The sequence below is a fragment of the Pimephales promelas genome, chromosome 4, assembly GCF_988280905.1.
Source record: "Pimephales promelas chromosome 4, fPimPro1.hap1.1, whole genome shotgun sequence".
Classification (NCBI taxonomy): domain Eukaryota; kingdom Metazoa; phylum Chordata; class Actinopteri; order Cypriniformes; family Leuciscidae; genus Pimephales; species Pimephales promelas.
In genome coordinates, this window is record NC_142772.1 from 43218269 (window position 1) to 43240261 (window position 21993).

Consider the following 21993-nt stretch of genomic DNA (forward strand, 5'->3'; position numbering starts at 1 on the left):
CCTTTACTGGCAGGCAGATGGGCTGTATGAATAATAGAGGTGTTGAAAAGAGATAATGTTTGTTTATATACTTGTGTGTGTGTTTGTGTGTACGTGCAGAAGGTCTCGTTGAGTTGCATCACTCAGTAACCTCTTCTCAGCGTCAGTATTGTCAATCATTCACAAACATAACGTGGGTGGCCATGCACACAGTGTAAAATTACTATGAGTATGTTTAACGGCTCATTGTTTGAGTTACTAACAACAGTGAGCACAAGCAAACATCTTCAAATATTTGTGTACAGAGCAGACAATCACAGCCTCTCTTCCTGCACTGCTATAATTCTCTTCATCACGACACGGAGTTAAAAATAGGTATGTGCAAAACTAAACTATATATATCCAAAATCAATTAGACAGTGGTTTGTCTGAACAATTAGACGCTCTTGAAGATGTCCTGTATAATTATGCAGCTTAACAGTACCAGACATATTTCTTTAATATATAACCAAGCAAGCAGAGCCCTTCAGTACAGTGACCAATAGATATTTAACACAAAAAAACAGGGTTTTGTTTCATAAAAAGTTCACAGTGCTCACAAAAATGAAGACCTACAAACCTATGTGATGTTATAAATAATAAGAGCTTTAAATCACGGCGAATGATTCAGAACCTGAAAGTAAATAGTCTAAAACCCTCACTGAGAATCTGCGGATACATCTTCAAAATATTAAAGCTAAATCTCCATTGGTGGACCTCAATAGCTGACTAGTCCTGACCTTTCACATAAAGCTCACCGCATGATATTTCAAGCTTTCTTTATATTTCTCATGACTTTGAGGAGAGAAGCCTATACGCAGAGTTTCAGTTCCTATTTCTGCGATTGACTGACTAATAAAATTTTGACTATTAGGGGGCAGGCCTAGTTTCTAGTTGAAAGCGGTGTGGTGTAAATGGCCCCTTAGCTAAACTTTAGATGAATCTTGAGCTAAATCTTGTTTTTAGATTTGGAGAGAGAAACTAATTGTGTAGATTTAAAATAAATAATCTAAAAGCTAAACATACAGTTTTTCTTGACCATACTAAACCCCTGGTCAGAGCCTGACTCCACCCACTGGCAATATTTGAAAAATGCTGAAAAAGTGGGCAGACCCCAGCGGAGATTGAGGGGACGAAATAGATGCTAAAACACTCTATCCTGATTGTTTTCAATACTCGCAATTCCAACTCCAGACTCGCTATAGTGGTTTTGACGAAACAAGTTGGTTTTTATACTGCCAAGGGCGTAGCTCATGGCGAGCTGAAACGTGCGTATGTCACGAAAAACCGCTAACATCCAATAGGAAAATTCAACTGCAGTAGCAACCATTCAACCTGAAGAGGGCAGCACTAACACGTTTTTACACCATATATTTTTTGCACTTTATAAACAAATGTCAAAATAGTTACTTGAATCAATGACTGGTTTTAATAAAGATCCATTCTTACAGATCGTTAACTAAAAAAGTTGGTTTAGGGTTTAGTTACTCTTTAAAGGTGCATTGCGCAACATTTCATGTTAAAAATAGCCGTTTTTCGAACCCATACATGGGCTGAATGAGCCTTTCTCTGATCACTGCGATTGCCTCTATAATCCTGCACAGTAAAATAAATAAGAGGGATTTGGGACGGGATTTGAGACTCACGCTATGTCTGGCTGATTTGTGTACTCACCGCCATTCTCCGTATCAGCGAAGACAACTCGAGCGACACAACTTTAGTCAACTTTCAACAAAAGTAGAAGATGGATTCAAAGAGACGGGCTTGTGGTTCATTCCAAGCCCCAACGCAAACTCCACGCAAGACAAAGAAAATAAAAACGTTTGTCTAGTGCCAGGCGTCGGAATAAGACGAGAGTCAACATCGGGGAAGGCTTTCAACAAATGGAGAGATCTCCGGTCTGCTCTAGGGCTCAAACGGGAAGTAATAACTTATATTGTTCAAGAACGTGTTTCCATAATAATACAATCATAAGTGGATACAGTAAGCACATAAAACAGTTCAACATGGAGATAGATGGAAACAAAAGTTTTCTAGTACCCCCGTTTTCTCCTCACACACACATAAGTGTGTAATTTACTCAAATGCCTTTCCTTTCATATATTTAAAATGACTTGCAGATTAATAACTTTATTACCTCTGAAGACTTTATGACTATAACAAAATATTTGTGCGGCTGATGCTCCTTTGGTTATGAACAGCTTGCGTGTGTATGGTCCATGAGCGTGCACACCTCTGGTTGCAGTTTCGCTTGTCACCACAGGGGGCGTTGTTCTGCAAAAACTCAGAGACTTGCGCAATGCACCTTTAATTTTAAGACAATACAAAAATAAACATCAAAAAGGTTTGTTTTATCTTTACATTAGAAAATAATGTTAAAAGATAAACCTATTAAAAAAAAACATTTTGAATACATAAAATATTTAAAGCAAAATTTGAAACCTTCCTTAAAATCCAGTCTTTATTTTCTTCTTTTGTCTGTCATCTTATGTTTTACTAGTTATGTTTCTTGATATTAGGTCTTCAGATTGTATCAAAACATTAAGTTTAATTTCTTAAAGTCCTTTTAGCACACACACACACACACACACACACACACACACAGGAGTGCAACAGAAGAAGTGGATCTTTAGCACATAGCTTGACACCTCAGAGAAAGCATCATTAACATTTGATGAAGGTCAGTCAGCCCGCTCTCAGTTGGAGGCCATCTTCAACTGGTGCCAGGAAAGAAAGGTCTCCATGTTGGGAAGTCTACTTGCAAGCACACTCAATGAATTAAATAATAATCATAATAATACAGCACATCCTGCTTCCAACACACACACACACACACACACACACACTACTATTAAGCGGCTTTAAATAATAAATAACAAAAAGGCACACAAACAGATGCCCGACAGCCTCAGACTGCTGCTAGTGTGCTCTTCATGATCTATTAATGAATCTCCTTCCCGCTGTGAATAATCTACACCAGATGAACTAACTTCAGACATTTTAACCGGAGAGCTTGAACTTGACAAGTTAAGTCCATGACAGTTCAAGCAAACAAAGTTCACACTCTCAGAAGCGTAAATGCCAAAAATGTTCAAAGTGCACACAATTATGCTTTTTTAGATATTACCTTTCATGTAGCGGTAATATAGCTGTTTGTGTTTGTCAAGATTAAAGTGTCTCTCGAAAGAAAGAACCGGTTCTGAACTGCCTGAAAAGTCGTCGGTTAAACAAAAAAAACAACTGTCTTACTTTCTGCTCGAAACCTATGTAGACCCCAAATTTGCATAATGATAATGGTTTTTGCATTGTATATTATAAAAAACATACGTTTTTTTTTATCTTGGATGCATGTAAATCTATTATAGGAGACCTGCAGAACAAAATCAGGAGCCTTTAAAGTTTAAACTAACATGAAGAATATTTGGCTCCCTGCATTTATTTAGTGGATAATCATAGTTTTGAATGTTCATTATAGAAGAAACAATGTGTGAGGTCTGAAATTCACTGAATCACTGAAAGGTTGAGGTGTGCATGTGATGTTTAACCATCATGAGCTGAATGGTCTAATGATTGTTTAGGCCAATAATAACAACAACAAATCCAAGAAAGAGACAGAGAGAATGAATGAAGGAATACGTGATGAATGATTGTTCCACTGTGGGAAAAAGTACAACTCTGCATTTAAGAAGTAATCTGGATTTTGCATGTGAAAAGCTCCAAAAATCTAAGATGGGCTTCATCCAGGTGATGACAATTTAACACAGTGCAAAATCACCAAGCTAATGGATGGGAAAGCGTGTGCAGACATGTTTTTCGTAGTTAAACCTGCTTTATTGGCAATAACCTCCATTAAATTACTGCAGTTGCACAACACTTAGTATTTTGGCTCAGTTCTTTATACAAAACAGTTGCAGGATATTTTTGGGATGCCTTTCTTGAGAGTTTTGAGACTAAAGTCAAGACAAGATACCTTTTCCCTCCTTTCTTTTTCTCCACCAAAACATACACAAACAGCCTCTTTTTTACTGTAGCTTCTGAGGGATACTTCAGGATTTAGCATTGAGCTTTGTATTAGTTGAAAACCTGTAGTATTTTCCAATTACCGTGCTTTCCACCCTCATATCCCCCTGAGACGAGAGATTTATGTATTTTTTGTCTGGAAAATATCCTCCGATGATGCAAAAATCGTCATTTTGCGCCATTGGAGGATTTTTTGGCCAGAGGCTAAAGACTAGCCAGTAGGGTCTGTCCCGCATGTTCTCATCCCGTCCATAGAGGGCGATCTCACTCACAGAATGAATAGTGTCAGCCATCTTTTTTTGGAAGCTAAGCTAGCAGGCTCTTGTTCTGTGGAGAAAGCTGGGTAGTAGGGGTTACCATCCTCTTTTTCCCGGACATATCTGGCCGTCGATGTCCGGGATTCAGCTTTTGCTTTCATTGTTTGCATGCACAGATTTTGTTTCAATCTAACTGAATTCACTCTCCGATTGGTGAATCTGAATTTAGTGTTTACATGAACGCTAAACAAGTGATCGGTTGATGTGCGTTTTAACATTGCTAAGAAAATTCCCGCTCCTCCGTGAGAAATACGAGACCGGTGCGTCTCACAGGTGTCGCTCATCGGTAATCACGCCACTGGCCTCGCGCCGTTCTCCCGCGGCCCTCACTCGTCCGGCTCGCCACAGTAAACATGATGAATGGCGACTGTAGACCGCAAAAGCCGAATCCCTTACATTTTGGGCGATCTAGAAACATATTTTCGAACAGACTCACCACAGAGACTCACTAATAGCCTAGACTTGTTGTTTAACTACTGCGCTCTGTTACCAGTAGGCGTGGCCTCCTAGGGCAGCGAAGCAAGTGCATTGTGGGAGTTGTTGTCTTTCATCCACATAAGCCAAAAATTCATTTTCTGGCTTTTCTCAGTCTAGAAAGCACCAAATTCAAAACTAATTTCACATTTCTTCTACATAAATGACCCATTTGTAAATACACATTCATCTTTCCAGATGTGAAGAAGCAATCCCTTTAAGCAACCAGCACATATACATGTATACAAAAAGTGCAACTTTTTCTTGAATCTTCAACTTTCCTCTCTTTTCTTGAAGGGAAATTAAATTAAGACACAATTGCCCACATCAGCACATATAGCAGTTAATTATTACTATTTGTGATAACTGTTTTTCTCATCTACACTATTGTTCAAAAGTTTGGAGTCAGTAAAAGGTTATTTAAAGAAATTAATACTTTCATTCAGCTAAGAAGCATTAAATTGAAAAAAAAAAGTGACAGGAAACGCAATTATAATGCTACAAAAGATTTTTTTTACTTTACATTCAAAGAATCCTGAAATTGTTTCCACATAAATATTAAGCAGCACATCTGTTTCCAAATGATAATAATAGGGGGAAAAAAAACTTACAGACTAAACTTTTGATCGCTAGTGTCAAAACTTCCCCCTACATCTAAAACCAAAACCTTCTTTTGAGGTACTCTGAAATCATTTCTGATAAGGCCATAGCGCACAACATAGATGATCAGCTGGGCTGTACCCAAACATCATCATATAGCCCTGATAAACTGTTTTGTAAGCCAGCAGTTCTGTTGAATCAATTCTCCAAATTTAGCATGTGACAAAAAGGCAATGCCAAACACACACACGCTCATGCCGCGAGCCAAACACACACGCTCATGCTGCGAGCCAAAGCCTGTTTTCTTAAACCGCTTAAAACACCTCGTCTGCCCAATTGGCTGCAAGCCATGACTTAGGTAAGGATCAGGTGATTAGGAGTCAGTTTGTGCCATTACCTGAAGTATGAGGATGAAGTAGTCCACGGGTTTGCCACGCAGGTAAAGATAGTGATGTGGAGATTTCTTTTCGTTCTCGTTGAACTTGATCTCCTGGATCACATCAGGGTGTTTAAGGATACGCAGAAGGATTTTCTCTGATATCAGCGATGGACTGAACAAATTAACCTCTGCAGAGAAAGACAGAACAGACAAGACATGTCAAATAGACCATTTTGCTTAATTTAAGATGTATATTGTTGTACTTTTTGAGAAACGTGACCTGTAACACCTTACAATAAGATTAAACATGTTGGTTTGTGGTACTTAAGGTTTCATTTCTTAACATTAGTTAACATGAACTAAAAATGAAAAATTCTTAAAGGGGCACTTTAAGGTTGGTTTTCCGCCTGGGAATGCTGGGGGGAGCGGGAAAAGTCACAATTCTCTGCAGAACAGGTTATTAAACCATTCAAATGATTTCTAAATGGTTTTATTAAGTTGAAATAGTTGCCAAGTGCTCGTTTAATCTAGGGATTTTATCTAAGTTTACACGATAACGATGTACTAACAACGGAAACTTTTTCCTTTGTGTTTTCCCGTTTTCTAAAGTTTGATTTTTAAGGCCCCCAAAAGGTTGTTGTCATGTAAATGACCGGAATAAAATGCATAAAAAGTTTCCAATTTTTAGTCAAAAAACAGTGTCATGTAAACAGCCCCTTAAGGTTAACTCAAACATTCACTAAAATATTATTAAAATCAAAAGTCGCATCTGTTAATGTTATTTAATGGACCTGAGCTAACATGAACAAACAATGAACAGTTGTATTTTTATTAACACTAAAAAAACAAAAAGTATGAATAATACTGTAATAAATGCAATGCTGATTGTTAGTTAAAGCATTAACTAGTGGGACCTGATTATGAAGTGGTACAAATGTTACCAATTGAACCAACAAGGTTCATGTAAATCCACGCCAGCATCCAAGGCTATTTTCATGGCAAAAAACAGGGTAAACATTACAAATTTTCATCTAGGTTAACATCAATTTCTTCACTGCATGTATAATTATTATGTCAATATGTCAAGTCAATATTATGACCATATTTTTTTCCCAAGTACATTTGAACAATTCCAAAACACACCAATCTTATTACTAATTATCAATTTTGTATATAATCATTTAAGTGATGTATAATTGTTAGGGCAGGAAGTGAAAAACGTCTTATATTCAGATGTGCATTAGTTATTAAGGGAGTTGTTCACATTTGAAAAAAAACTTTTGCTGATAATTTACTCACCCCCATGTCATCCAAGATGTCCACGTCTTTCTTTCTTCGGTCGAAAAGAAATTAAGGCTTTTGATGAAAACATTCCAGGATTTTTCTCCATATAATGGACATCATTGAGAATGAGAGTTTCAGTGCAGCTTCAAACGAATCTTTTTTCGTTGTAGCTTCAAACAAATCTTTTCACGAGTCATTTCGTTCATTGAAGTCATTTGGTTCACTCAACAAACTAAATGAACCAAATGACTCTAAAAAAGATTCGTTCGTTTTGATGAACGAGTTTGAACAGGAGAGTCACGAACGCTTATCACAGAACTGAGCAAAGGTGAGCATTTGAGCTTATAAAACTTAAACTTTGTTATTTGATCAGTTATAAATGACTGATCGTTTCTCTAGATAAGAGCCTTATTCATCATCTGGTGTCGTTTAAAGCCCTTTGAAGCTGCAATGAAACTCTCATTTAGACCTTGAACTGTTTGGTTCCCAATGAAGTCCATTACATGGTGAAAAATCTTGGAATGTTTACATCAAAAAACGTAATTTCTTTTTGACTGAAGAAAGAAAGACATGGACACCTTGAATGACATGGTGGTGAGTAAATTATCAGCAAATGTTTGCAAAACCAGGCAAGGCAAGGTACACATACTGTTACACTCAGTCTGGTGATTGTTTACCTGTTGCTAGGAAGCGGTGAGCGGCCAGTAGCAGCTGAGGAGAGATCTTGACTTTAGACTCACTCTCGTGTTTAAAGGCAGAGAAGTCTCGCTTGTTCTTATTGTGTGCCACTTTCTTTCTGTTGCGGTTATCAGCTGCAAAAAATAAACACACAAAAACTGATATGAGCAGAACACTTAGGAATTTAGTCAGATGATTTAAAGTCCCTGTAAAGTCAAAATTAAGTATGTGTTCTGAGTTTGTCACACCACAGAAAAATGTGTTATTAGCCACCCAGCCAAATTTGAATGATAAAAAAGCCGGCAAGTACATAAAATAAGCCATCAAAATCTTGAAAAAATGAGCAGTTATCTCTGTTCTCAAACGCTGGGGGCGTGTCCACTGGCTGTGCTGAAACCACGCCCACTCGCGGGAAAGCTGTCGACAGTGATATTAGGTGAAACTGCTTTCAGAACGGGAGGATGAACACTAAGGCGGGAGATGGTCGTTTCGGCCCCTTTCACCAGTAACAGCGGATTATCAGTGAATCCCAGTTGTCTTTGAGGAAAGTTTATAAAACTATGCAGTGTAAAATGATCACTACAGAGGCGGGTGTTGGCGGTGATCCTCTTCAGCTCTTCATCAAGGTTGGCTCTCTAAAAACCTGTTCTTGATGTGATCGTTTTTAGGGAATTTAAATGAAGATACCGATCTGTTTTGTACATGAACGCATCCAGGTAGTAGCCTATGCATTTCTGTGTTGAAGGCATAGCTAGCTAGCAAACTGTAGGCTCAGCTGTAGTAACTAATAGTACTGACAGTCACTCGCGATTGAGCGGTGAATGCGAATGTGCTTGGGGAGTGTTATTGTGTGTTAGGGGAGAGATCAGACTCTGTGCGTCATCAAATAGGGGGCGTGTCCAGGAGCTCATGGGCTCCAGTGCGTCGTCGAGCCCTGTTTTAGCCCCGCCCAAACAATCCGTAAAATTGCAATGGTGAAAAACTGTTTAACGGTCAAACTCCACATTTCAGTACTTCACAGTTCACAGTCTTTGTAATATGTTTTAGCAATACATATGTAACATTTATAATGTGTTTAGAACTTTTTTTGTAGAATTGCCTTTACAGGGACTTTAATTCCTCCAACAACAAAGACAAAAAAAAAATCACATTGGTACCATGAAAACTCTAACATCATAAACATGATGATATGGGCTTTTTTCAAAAAAATGCTGAGTGCATGTCTCTGTCATTTCGTAAGCATACGTGAAATGGTGTGTGATGCAGCACAGCAAGAGGAAGTCAAATGTATGTGTGTTGGAAAACTGATATGTGCAAATGCTGTGTGAATTTATTTAAAGAAAACACTAAAAACACATTGACTAGACACTGTCCACTCACTGTAGAGGTCAGACTCGTCCAGGATTTCTGATTTGATGATCTCCTCGATGACATCTTCCAGGGTGACCAATCCCAGCACCTCATAGAACGGATCTCCCTCCCCCTCGTTATTGACTTTCTGAACAATCGCCAAGTGGGATTTACCTGCAGAAGATTGAATTACAAGTTACTCTTTCAACAAATAATGAAAATAATAAACATATTCAGCCAAATAACTCCGGCGCAAAATCAACCTTTGGTCAATAATACATTGGTACCTAGTCGACCGTTCTCTGAGATTTGTTTTCATGATAATCGAATGTAAAGAGTTTTCTCTAAAAACTGTTTAGAGTAGTATATGGGGGCATATAATAAGTAAAAATAAATCGCTAGTTAATACCACTAACAAGGCTCAAAATAGCCCCACACTAACAAGGTAGCATAATGAGGGTCCCTACATGCAAAACGAACATGTACAGACCGTTTAATAAGAATATATTTTATAAAGACAGTCCACTTTGTATACAGACAGAAGCCATCTTTGGAAAACTGTCTCGACTAGTCAAACCACAAACGACGTGTGGACTGTATGATGTTCAGCAAACTTCTGAACTGTATGAAACGTCGTTCATGGTTTCGACTTGTCGAGAATGTTTTCCAAAGATGGCTCCTGCCTGTATACACAAAGTGAACTGTCTTTAGTCCACGGAGTGGACAACTTGTTATTTATTTGTTCTTGTTTTATTACTGACTCAAAGTTTAAAATCAAGCCTTCTTGTGCCGTCTAAATGCTATTATAAAATTATCCCATTGTAAAAACAAACACAAAAGAGTCACTGAGGGGGGAACCCTTTAGCATCTACAACCATGTAACAAGGTTTTTATTTGGCATCCCCACAATAAATGAATAGTGTATCCTACAGTACGCTTTTGCTCAATTTAGTGACAAACCACAGTAGGCTACCGTAGCGCGCTGCTTACTATATCTTGTTTCTTTGTAAATAGTGTCATGGACAAACAGAAAGAGCCTTAGGGTTCACAGAGTTTATAAGACGTCTATTGTTGCCATTCAGCACACAAAGAGCCAGGAAATCCTAAAGCGTTTGCTCATCAAAACAAAAATCCAGGAGTTATGCGTAGACATAACACCCTGTTGCACTGACATAAGGAGCCAAAACAGTGAATTGCGAAACATAATTTAGCATCTACAAAATATTTCAACTCGTCTCATCCAAAACCACAAAAACACTTCCTATCTTCTACCACAGAAGTTTTGACTGCAAATGTTTAGACCATAGAACAATCACAGGAGAATGAAGATTTCACTGCAATGAAAAAATGATATTTACTACATGGTATTTAAAAGGCTCAATGACCATTCAAAGTTCGGGACACTAAATTCAGCAAGAAAGCTTCAAATTGATCTAAAATTACAAAAATTATTGTTCTTTAGAATGTTGTTTAAAATAAAATTGTCCTGAAAAAAAGTCACTTTTCACACTTCATTAAGCAACACAAGTTACACAACCATTTTCAACTAATAATAAAAGGAATGTTTCTTGAGCATCCAATCAAAATATTATTATTTTTTTTTTCAGGATCACTTAATACTAAACACTTGATTATTGACCGCTGAAAATTCAGCTTCACCACTACAGAAAAAAAATATATAAATTAAAATACAATAAAAAACAGAAAATAAAATAAAAAGTAAAAAAAAATAAAAAATAAAAATAAAAATTGTGCAAATAAAATGTATAGCTGAATATATATATATATGTATAGAAAAAAACTGAAATATTATTAGAGTAATAAAATATATATATATATATATATATATATATATATATATATATATATATATATATATATATATATATTTATAATTTCTATATATGGTGAGCATAAGAGACTTCTTTCAATACAATGAAATAAAAACCTTACTTCTTAGTGTGTACATGCACAATGTTGTTTTAAATTGTAATAATATTTCCCAAAATGACAACTATTTTGAACGATCCAACATTTTTTTTTTTATCAACTTCTGAACGCCAGTGCACTTTCAAGAATAATATGATAAAAGTCCTAAAAACAACTATGGGGTATGTCCAAAAACATGGTAGTAGAATGATAGCCATGTTTACGTTTTTCAGATTTCAAAGTCAATCAAAGACAGCATGGTATTACCATGGTGCATTTCTAAATCATATCGTGGTAGCAACATGGTACCACATCTAAACAATGATAATACCATGGTACTTTTGCAGATATGGAAAGAAGAGTTAAAGCTCGCCAGCTTATCTTCCATCTGACTGTTTGTAATGTGACCGGATGTAGCTAATAAAGCCTGCGCGGCACATGCAGACTAAACAGCCTGTACTCGAGTGATGCGAAAGATTGCGGACCCCTGATTCTACAGCAAGTGTCTTTGCTTGAGATAAGCGTAAAGTCAGGTCAGTGCGCCTGAGGAACAGATCTCCAACAGCAGACGTCTCTCAGTGGGTCTGCGTCGTGCTGCAGAGGAACAAATGAGCCAAACATCATGACGACACAACAGAGAGAAACTCTTCACGTCATGAACCAGTGGAACGCTCTGAAAAGCTTAGTTTGGCTAAATGTAAACTAAACACCATCTACTGCCAAAACAACAACTCCACACATCACAATAGAAATAAAAATAGAATATTTTCATGACCCTCATTCTGAACCTGCTCAGAATCATCAAACGCTCCGAACAAAACATATAACCCTCCAATGCAATCTGGAAGGCCATTACAAATAAACCGACCACTTCCTGAATCTGACGCAGTTTTACGATGGTGTAAATCTACTTTTTAAATGTCTTGCTCGGGAGAGAGGTGATGCCACAAAGTACTAGAAAATTAAAATTCAAGTGCTGCTATCCACAAATGCAGGTTTTCCCAAAGTACTTTTGTTCAAATCTTATTTTATTACATCTATCTATCTATCTATCTATCTATCTATCTATCTATCTATCTATCTATCTATCTATCTATAAAGATAAAGAACATTCTCTGCATTTCACAAGCCAGTTTTGTCTTGCCGAGTCATCAATCCCTGCAGCTAAAACAATGCTTGTCTTTCTCTTGCTCCCTCCCTTCCTCTCTCTCTCGCTCTGCATCAGTAAACACACTCACCCACTGACACACTCTGTATCCTGCGATCTACCTAAACAGCATCACCTGAAAGCCATTATGTTGGCATATTTATTCATATAGTAACACAGGACATACCTAATCATTCCCGAGTTGATTTAAACTTTTGGGTCACTAGATTGAGTCGCTCACACCTCTAAATGCATCAAATCAGCATTTAGAGGTTGATTAAAAGGTGTTACAATATTTGAAAGAAGACATTTAGGAGGAGGGTTTCTATGAGACTTGTAATGTATCCTGAATGACAAATCATTTTTAACCTGCAAAAAAAGATCTCCAATATCTTTCAAAGTCTTAATACATATGCATCCAAATGTTCTTACACTGAAGACTTAAAAATAAGGCATTAAACCAGCATGTTCACCACCACTGTGTCCTACAGAAATTGAGTTCGGCAGAAAGTGGACATTACTGATCTCCTCCAAATGAATCATTCGGCTAATCCGAGTCATATGCAATGAAACGCACCAATGTTTCTTTACTCGGGGATGAGTAAATTGCATTTGTAACTGCACACGCCATCTTTAGTTTTGTCATCTGCAGTTTCACTGAGGTTTCTGTTTCTGAAACTCATCTCAATTACTTCACTACACATACACTGAACTGTCTCCAGCCAGAACTGTGGAATCTGTGCGCGATTGTTAAATATCTGCAAGTTTACATTTGTGTACACTTTTTTAAGTAGTGAACATGAACAAATACTGTAACGTGAACATGAATTGCCACTTAAACTACTGCTACACTCTCAGAAAAAAAGGTACAAAGGCTGTCACTGGGGCTGTACCTTTTCAAAAGATACACTTCTGTACCCAAAGGCTGCATATTGGTACCTAAGTGGTACATTTTAGCACCTAAAATGTACAGATTTACACCTAAAATGTACGTATTAGCACCTAAAATGGACATATTACCACCTAAAATGTACATACTAACACTTAAAATGTACATATTAGGCCTTAAAATTTACATATTTCCACCTAAAATGTACATACTAACACTTAAAATGTACATATTAGGACTTAAAATTTACATATAAGCTCCTGAAATGGACATATTAGCACCTAAAATGTACATATTAACACCTAAAATGTACTTATTAGCTCATGAAATGGACAAAAGTTAACCTTTTGAAAAGGTACAGCTCCAGTGACAGCTTTTATACCTTTTTTTCTGAGAGTGTACATACTTATCAGATTGGAACCAGACCCAAATGGTCTGAAAGAGTTGGCTATTTGTCCGTTAGTTAACATTAAGTAAAGTCATCTGAAAAAGAAAGTGATTTGAGAGAAAGAGCAATATGGTCAATATGTGATACAGAAACTTTCACCAATTCTCAAATGTAATTTCAATAACGCATCAACTATTTAACTTAATAAATTATACTATAAGAAAGAATTAAAAATCTCAAAAATACAAAGAAAAAATGATTAATCGACAACTAAACATTAGTCAAAACTTCAATCAATTGACTTTAAATAAATCATTAAATAATTATGTAAAATGCATATACGTTAAATAAAAACTATTATTTTAGCTACAACCCCTTGACTTTAAATAAATCAATAAATTGGTTCTAATCTAGACTAAATATATTTGTATTTTTATTTATTTAATACATATATATTAAATAAGTAATATATTATATATTACTGCAACAAAGAAACCCAGCTGATTTATTTATATACATATTTTATGAATATTCTATAAAATAAATAGTACTCATATTTTTTAGCTAGATTTTTTTGTTGCAGTAATTACATCTTATCCAGATATATTCCAAGAAATGTCTATAAAAATCTCGACAACGTTTCAGTCTTTTTTCTCAGTTCAAAAGAAACCAAATTACCCTTAAAAATTATAGTCTTACAAAAATGAAATGCGTTTTTCTAGAAAATTGCACATTTGTGCAATTAAGTGTATGGAAAGCGAGGCTCTGACATTAGACCTAGAACCATCCAAATCCTCTTCTCCTTCCTCAACCGAGCCGTTCCTCCTTGGGATCGAACACAAGCACAAACACACAGTGTATGCTCGGTCAGCACTCCTAATCAACAAATGACATGACAGGAAGTGAAGGATAGGAAGAGAGAAGTATTTGTGACACTGTAGCCATGAATGCATTCACAGAGAAACCGTGATCCAACTAGAATACAGAGAGGCTTATGACATGACAATACCGTCAGAGAGCCGGACAAATCCACTTAGCAACCCTAATCACTGACCAAAACAACAATGTTTGACAGAAATGTGTCTTTTCCTCTTTCTCTGACTGTTTTTTTGGATCGCACTTGCACTTACATGGGGCCAAAATTCTAGTGGCGTCAACCAGGAGAACAGAAGACACGGGTCTTACAAGAAATCCAATGACTTAACTCACTGTAAACAAACCAAAAGTGCACTTTCAGGAATCAGCCATTCATTGTGGCTTTTGCCCTGCTTTTCCTCTTTACACATTCATACATGCATGCAATGCATAACCAAAACCATAATTTGCCAAAGCACCAAGTGGTAGAACCAGAACAGCAACACAAACACGGGGCGGCAGAGGCAGAATGCCGTCTTTGAGTACTGCTGTGTTTAAGCGGTTGAGGAAGGAAACACAAAGATTCGGGTTTGTATCAGAAAAGACTTCTGCTTAAACGAGAGGAAGTGCTTCAAAACGGACAAACTCATGAGCTGAGTGAAGTCAGCATGAATATCAATGTCATCTTGTTTTTCATTTAATGACTCTAGTTGCCAGCTGGTAAATAATATATTACCTAGCCAGCCCAATTCAAGAGGACAGATACGAAAGCATGCGTCTTGGTGCTTGACTGCCTTTCTGCTATCTGGTTAATGCCCAGCACACATTGTAGGATATTGAGCTGTCCCAGATGAAGGATGACCAATCGTGTTGTGATTTCTGTGGACGTGGCTCAAAAACGGTGTTCTACGTCGTACAGTGTGAGAGGTTCAAAGATGGCCGTTTCAATGTCTTGCGACCAAAGATCGTCTGCGATAATTCTCTCACAGTGTCAGATATTTAACATGATCTTTTCAGTGCGTTTGCTGCTACAACCATTAAAAATGCAACATGAAATTGCGGATTGATCAATGCAACATGGCGTTAAAGGAGTAGTTCACTTTTAAAAAAAACGTTTGCTGATAATTTACTCACCCCCATGTCATCCAGGATGTCCATGTCTTTCTTTAGTCTAAAAGAAATTAAGGTTTTTGATGAAAACATTACAGGATTTTTCTCCATATAATGGACTTTACTGGGAACCAAACGGTTCAAGGTCCAAAAAACAGTTTCACTGCAAACTGTTCAAAGGGCTTTAAACAATTTCAGGTGATGAATAAGAGTCTTATCAAGCGAAACGATTGATCATTTAAAAAAATAATAATAATAATAAAGTTTTATAAGCTCATGGTTGCCGTGCTCTGTTCTGTGACGCGCGTTCGTGACTCTCCTGTTCGAACTCATTCATCAAAATGAACGAAACTTTTTCCGAGTCAATTTGTTCATTTCGTTCGTTGAATGAACCAAATGACACGAAAAAAGATTTGTTCATTTTGATAAACGAATTCGAATAGGAGAGTCACAAACGCGCATCACAGAACAGAGCACGCCGACCATGAGCTTATAAAACTTAAACTTTGTTTTTTTTTTTTTTTAAATGAGTGATCGTTTCGCTTAATAAGACCCTTATACATCGTCTGGAATCGTTTAAAGCCCTTTGAACAGTTTGCCGTGAAACTGTTTTTTGAACCTTGAACCATTTGGTTCCCAGTAAAGTCCATTATATGGAGAAAAATCCTGGAATGTTTTCATCAAAAACCTTAATTTTTTTCGACTGAAGAAAGAAAGACATGGACATCTTGGATGACATGGGGGTGAGTAAATTATCAGCAAAAGTCTTTTTAAAACTGAACTACTCCTTTAAAACTATTTACCTGGCTCTATTTGTTTACCACTAGCGCATGCTGATTATGTTTTATACTTCTATACTAACTTGCGTTGATGCCTACGATTCAACAGGTGTCATCATCGTACAGTCTACATACATGTCGTACCCAAGTTTATTAGATCCATGTAGATCCAGGTGTGATTTGTAATGATCTTAAGGACTGCTAAAGGCATAAGGTGCATGTCTGACACCAACAGAATCACAAGTCTGATTACCATAACAATCTCAAAGGGATCATCCACTGCACAGAGAAGTTTAATTAACAGTGTATCCAAAGATTTTTTTCAACTTCTACATTAAGAAGTCATCATGTAATCAGTTCAAATTCCTTCGGTATTATCGCCTACCATAACCATTTGGACACATGGTGACAATCACTTCCACTGTAAAAGCAATTGAGCTATAGGGCCTAATACGTGTCAAATTGGTCTTTTGTTAAATTAATGTGGCAGGAATACTAACACAATAACTAATACTAGAGTTAAGAATTATACTGGACTACAGGGAATCAATCAGACTTATAATTGTAAGTAATATGCTATGTTTGGTCTGGCCATGTTTAAATGGATGTTAATATGGAATAGGGCTGAAACGATTCCTCGAGTTACTCGAGTTACTCGATTACAAAAATTCCTCGAGGCAAAAAATCTGCCTCGAAGCCTCGTTAAATTCCTATGACGCGCACTTTACGCGCACGCAGGGATCTGATTGTTTCACACGGACCGTTATTCAGGAAGGACACCATAGCGCATGATACATTTGACTTCATAAATGGCAGAGAATGTCTAAAGTTTGGGATCATTAAATGTTTATAAAGGGGGAAAACAAGATGCAATGTGTCTGCAAAGTATACCTGGCAGGGCTGCCAACTCTCACGCATTCAGCGTGAGACTTGCGCAATTCGATTTCTCACACGGAAGTTTTACCGCCGCATATTAATTCGCAAGTTAAAATATCCTGTAATCTAGTGCGAGCGAGCATGTTGAGCTCCTAACCGCGGCTCACGCACGACGGCAGAGAGGTAAGCGAGCGCGTGCACCCATGTCTCTCTCACGCGCCAGTCAGACCAATTGCGGCAATTCATCATATGCTTAAACTTTTATGTAGTCACGCAACAAAAATTTAAGCATACATTCACTGTATACACCGGGACGTGATGGAGGAACAAATATTGTGACACACACACACACACACTCTGATGTTTGTCTTGAGATTACAGTTGAAAAAGTCTGATTCTTATTTATAATTGTTTTATTTCCATTTTTTTTTTATAAATTGTACACATTTGTGTACCTGTTTGGGTTGATATTTTATATTAATATATTTTATAAATTATCCTTTTTTTGTAATGTTGTATTAAGAAGACAAAACTAAGGCCAAATGGGCTTTACTATTTAAGTTTGTATTCAAAGTTGTACATGTTATGGGCTACATGCAACAGGTTTTACAGTAAATTGTTTTAACTGTATTGTTATATAATTGTTGGCACCGGCAGTCCGGCACTTATAAACACTAAATGGGTAAAAATTGCAATAATTAGTTGTGGAGCCAAATGTTGGAGTTGGAATAAATACCTCTATTTTTTTAAAGAAATAAAAGCCAAACACCTTATCATTTTAGTAATACATTATTTGTTTTGGTTGCTTAAAACACACGTAAACAAAGTATCCGATTACTCGATTAATCGATCGATTAAGTGCTAGATTAATCGATTACAAAAAGAATCGATAGCTGCAGCCCTAATATGGAAGACACACTTCTTCACAATTTTCAATAAAACAGTCCAAGTTCAGAATATACAGTCCTAAATCAAACCCTGCTGACAGTAAACTTGCACAAGCAATGATAAGATAACAGGTTTTTCTCCATTATTAGTCAATGTTATAGTGATGACAAACACATTAGTCAAACAAGGGCCGGTTGCATAAAATGCTTAACCTATTCTTAGACTCATCATAACTTTTTAAAGTCAGTTACATGAAAAGGTAGATTGGTCTAATTTGAATCTGAAACTTAAGAGTAATAACTAACTGCTAGTTATTTAAGGGATAATTATCCAAAAAATAAAAATTCTGTCATTAATTACTAACCCTGATCTTCCGAACACAAAATAAGATCAATGTTCTGACGTAGAACCTGTAAGCGCTGCATTGTGTTTATTACGTGAACAGAGTAGCAGACTGAGATTGAAGAGAAGAGATTGTTGAATAAAGTGGGGTTTTTTGCTCACAAAAAGTGCTCTCGTCACTTCATAACATTAAGGTTGAACCACTGGAGTCACATGGACTATTTTAATGTCTTTAATACCTTTCTGGGCCTTGATATTGGTTATAATAGGTCAGAAAAGCTCTCGGATTTCTTCTAAAATATCTTAATTTGTGTTCTGAACATGGACGAAGGTCTTGCGGGTTAGCATAATCCTTTATGACACACTATGTCTTAACTTAGCAGCTATGTTTACGCAGTTGGCCCAGCGCTAGTTTCAAAATACCAGCAAGTATTTTATTCAAAGCTTCGGGACCAAACTACAAATGTCTGCTTAAACATACTGTACTTTCCTAGAGTTCCTGTATTAATCATGGTTATGCAACTAAGATATTGATTACAATAACCTCACGGCTTGCTACTTATGACATCGCATTCGCAACTATTAATTATAGGGGGATTCCTGTTATGTACTTGATGTGGTTACCTGGATTGATTTATAAAGATTTTTAAATTTATACTTTGAACGTGGGATCCTCTGTTGTGTTTAGTGTACAAAAAATATCTAAATTATTGGTGGTGGATGCCATTAATGTGGTTAAAAGGGATGTACTGAATGTGGATAATTGTTGGATAATAAATGTGGATATAAATACAATCTTGCTGACGTCAATATAATAGTTTAAATAGTGGGTGGAGTATTAGATTATCTAACATACTGAAGAGGCCTGCGAGTCGAAACGTGTTATTCCTTATGAATAATGTAAAATAAAGTAAAAAAAAAAAATCTAATTCTGAGAGATGATCAGAGCTGTATTTTTAAGTGAACTGAAATTAATTACAAAAATTCAACTAAACGAAAATTTGAAATGTTGCCTTGGCAAGTAACAGAAATAAGTTTAAGCTCAAGCACTAAAATGACTAACTTGAGATAAATAAATACTAAAACTTTAAATGAAATAAAAAGAAATTAAAGCTAAAGAGTGATAGAATCAACAACACAAATAAAATAAAATTAATGTCTAAAAAATGTCAAAAAAAAATGTTTTTATTATTCAAACTAAAGAAAATTCACAGTTGTTAACAACTATATAATATGACCAGTGTTTGGAGGGGCATGATCATTTTAAAGAATGGCATCATGCACTGATGACTTTATTAAAAAATATCACTTATGATTTCATGTTGACTTCACAAGCTTCAGGGAAGCAACCTCCCAAAAAATGTGTGTGGAAGAAAGAGAAGAGAGAGAATAACAGAGAAGAAAGAACGCCAACAACTGACCTTGACAGTCAGTGGAGGAGAGAAAGGCCCATGGGGAGAGAGGATGCATGTTTTCCAACCTGATAAGAGCGGGACTAATTAATTAAAAATAGATAGAGATTTGAAAGTGACATCACTGCTGATACACGTCCCTCCTTGCTACACCTGATGAGAACCTCCCTGATAGCGACCATGATGTGACACCGACAAAAACTGACCAACCTTTTTTAAACTCCTCCAGCATGGAATCCAACTTGGTGTCGTGAAACACAAAATGGACCGGATGGTTGTAGAACTTAGTAATGGTCTTCAACGTAGTGCAGTCATCCGGATCCACAAACGCCAGGTCTTTCACAAAGAGGATGTCCATGATATTGGTCCGTTCTTCCTCATAAACGGGAATGCGCGTGTATCCGCTCTCCATGATCTCCGACATGGTGTTGAAGTCCAGGACAGCGTCGCTGTTGATCATGAAGCAGTGGCTGAGAGGAGTCATGATGTCCTCCACGGTCTTAGTCCTCAACTCCAGAGCTCCCTGGATCATGTTCATCTCCTCTTTCACCAGGTCATTGTACGGTTCGGTCACCTTAAGCATGCCCACCAGCTTCTCTCGGTTGTACACGGTGCCGATCTCCTGGCCTAGCACGCAGTCCAGGAGTTTGCTGATGGGGAAGGACAATGGAAAGGTCAGAAGCATGAAGAACTTGGTGATGTGGATGGTGTTGGCACCCACCGCCAAGCCGTGGCGAGAGCAGAGCGCCTGAGGAACGATCTCGCCGAAGATGACTATCCCGATGGTGGACGCCACCACAGCCCCCAGACCTGAGCCGATGAGATCATCGAGCAGGATGGTCAGCGTGGTGTTGACCAGCACGTTCCCGAGGAGAAGAGAGCACAGCAGGTAGTTTCCTTTCCTCCGTATGGGCTCGATCTTGCGTGCGTACTTCTTCTCTTTGTCAGTGCCACAACTCTGCACAATCCGCAGCTCCATGGGGTCCAAAGCCATGAGCCCCAGGTTTAGACCACTGAACATCCCTGAGAGCACCAGGAGGCAGGCTATCAAGATGATCTGGAACCAAATGGGTAGCAGCGACTTCTTCATCTCCACCACGCGCAACCTTCCATCATCTTCTTCCAGCAGGTACCACTTCCCATCTTGGCTGTGTCTGATGCACAGCGCATATTCCCTCTGGGACTCACTTTTCCTAAGTGCTTTAATTTGGACCCCCAGCACCCCAGAGGTGCCCTGGCTGTTGACATTCATACTTTTGCTGATGGAGATGTCTTTGGTGAAGTCAACACAAGTAGTGTTGATGTCAGAGCTCCTGCCCTCGCTCTGATCCACGAACTTAATCTGCTCCCAAGTGTCATTGCTGATCTGCAGTCCGTAGAACCTGAGCTGGATGTCGCTGTCCTCGGATACCTGTATGATCCCATCCTCGGTGGTCGTGGCAGGCTTGACGCTCCTCTCCAACCGCATGCCGAGGATCCGGCTGTCGCTCCCCCAGGATTCCGCTCTATTCGCATAGACTCTACTCCAAAAGAACAACATTAAAGTTAGCGTGTACCCTTTCCAACTGCATTCTGTCGCCATGTTTGTTTCACTCTGCGGAATGAGAGTTTACGTCACCTATTCATTTCTCACGACCACGCCCCTTCATTAACATAGCATCCACGGAACTCCAATCAGCGAGTGGTTCGTCACCTTATAAGGAAGAACGAGCCTTCTTGGGTTTGGTTGTTAAGGAAGACCGATTTTTCAGTGCTGTTAAGGTGGAACGGTTTGTTTTTACTGCCCCAAACACTCATTACGTCTGAAATATTACTTACATAGACCAAGGACGCATTAAACTGATCAAAGCAAAAAAGACATAATTATAATGTTACAAAAGACTTCCGTTTCAAATAAATGCTGCGCTTTTGAACTTTAAGTGAACTGTTTCAACATTGATAATAATGTTTCTTGAGCACCAAATCAACACATTGATTTTTGAAGGATCTGTGAATTCAGCTTTGCTATCACAGGGTGGAAAATAGATTATAAAATAGATTAAAATAGTAATAGCAATAATGTTTCATAATATTTATATAGTTTTTAGTTTTTAAATACAGCCTTGATGAATAGTACTTCTTTCTTACGACTCAACAGTAATTAACGTTAATTAAAATATACGTTATTAATAATATTGCATTACACTATACTAATTAATATCACAATACAAAATATCTTTATTGTTTTTACAATCGTCGGATTTAAACGGATAAATTAA

The 21993-nt window shown here is 37.5% G+C and overlaps 1 protein-coding gene across 2 annotated transcripts in view; it reads right to left on the reverse strand.

Annotated features, from left to right (window-relative positions):
• cnnm4b (cyclin and CBS domain divalent metal cation transport mediator 4b) overlaps positions 1-21362 on the reverse strand; it is a 36050-nt gene extending 14688 nt beyond the window's left edge. Inside the window, exons 1-4 of one of the 2 annotated variants that reach the window (XM_089130553.1) lie at positions 19946-21362; positions 9151-9294; positions 7770-7904; positions 5827-5996 (exon numbers count right to left, since the gene is read on the reverse strand). In XM_089130553.1, the coding sequence (XP_088986679.1) occupies positions 5827-5996; positions 7770-7904; positions 9151-9294; positions 19946-21317 (1821 nt within the window). In that variant the 5' untranslated portion in view covers positions 21318-21362. The remainder of the gene's footprint in view (positions 1-5826; positions 5997-7769; positions 7905-9150; positions 9295-19945) is intronic. The other variant, XM_089130554.1, reaches the window with a different exon arrangement.
• Between the last annotated feature and the right edge of the window lie 631 nt (positions 21363-21993).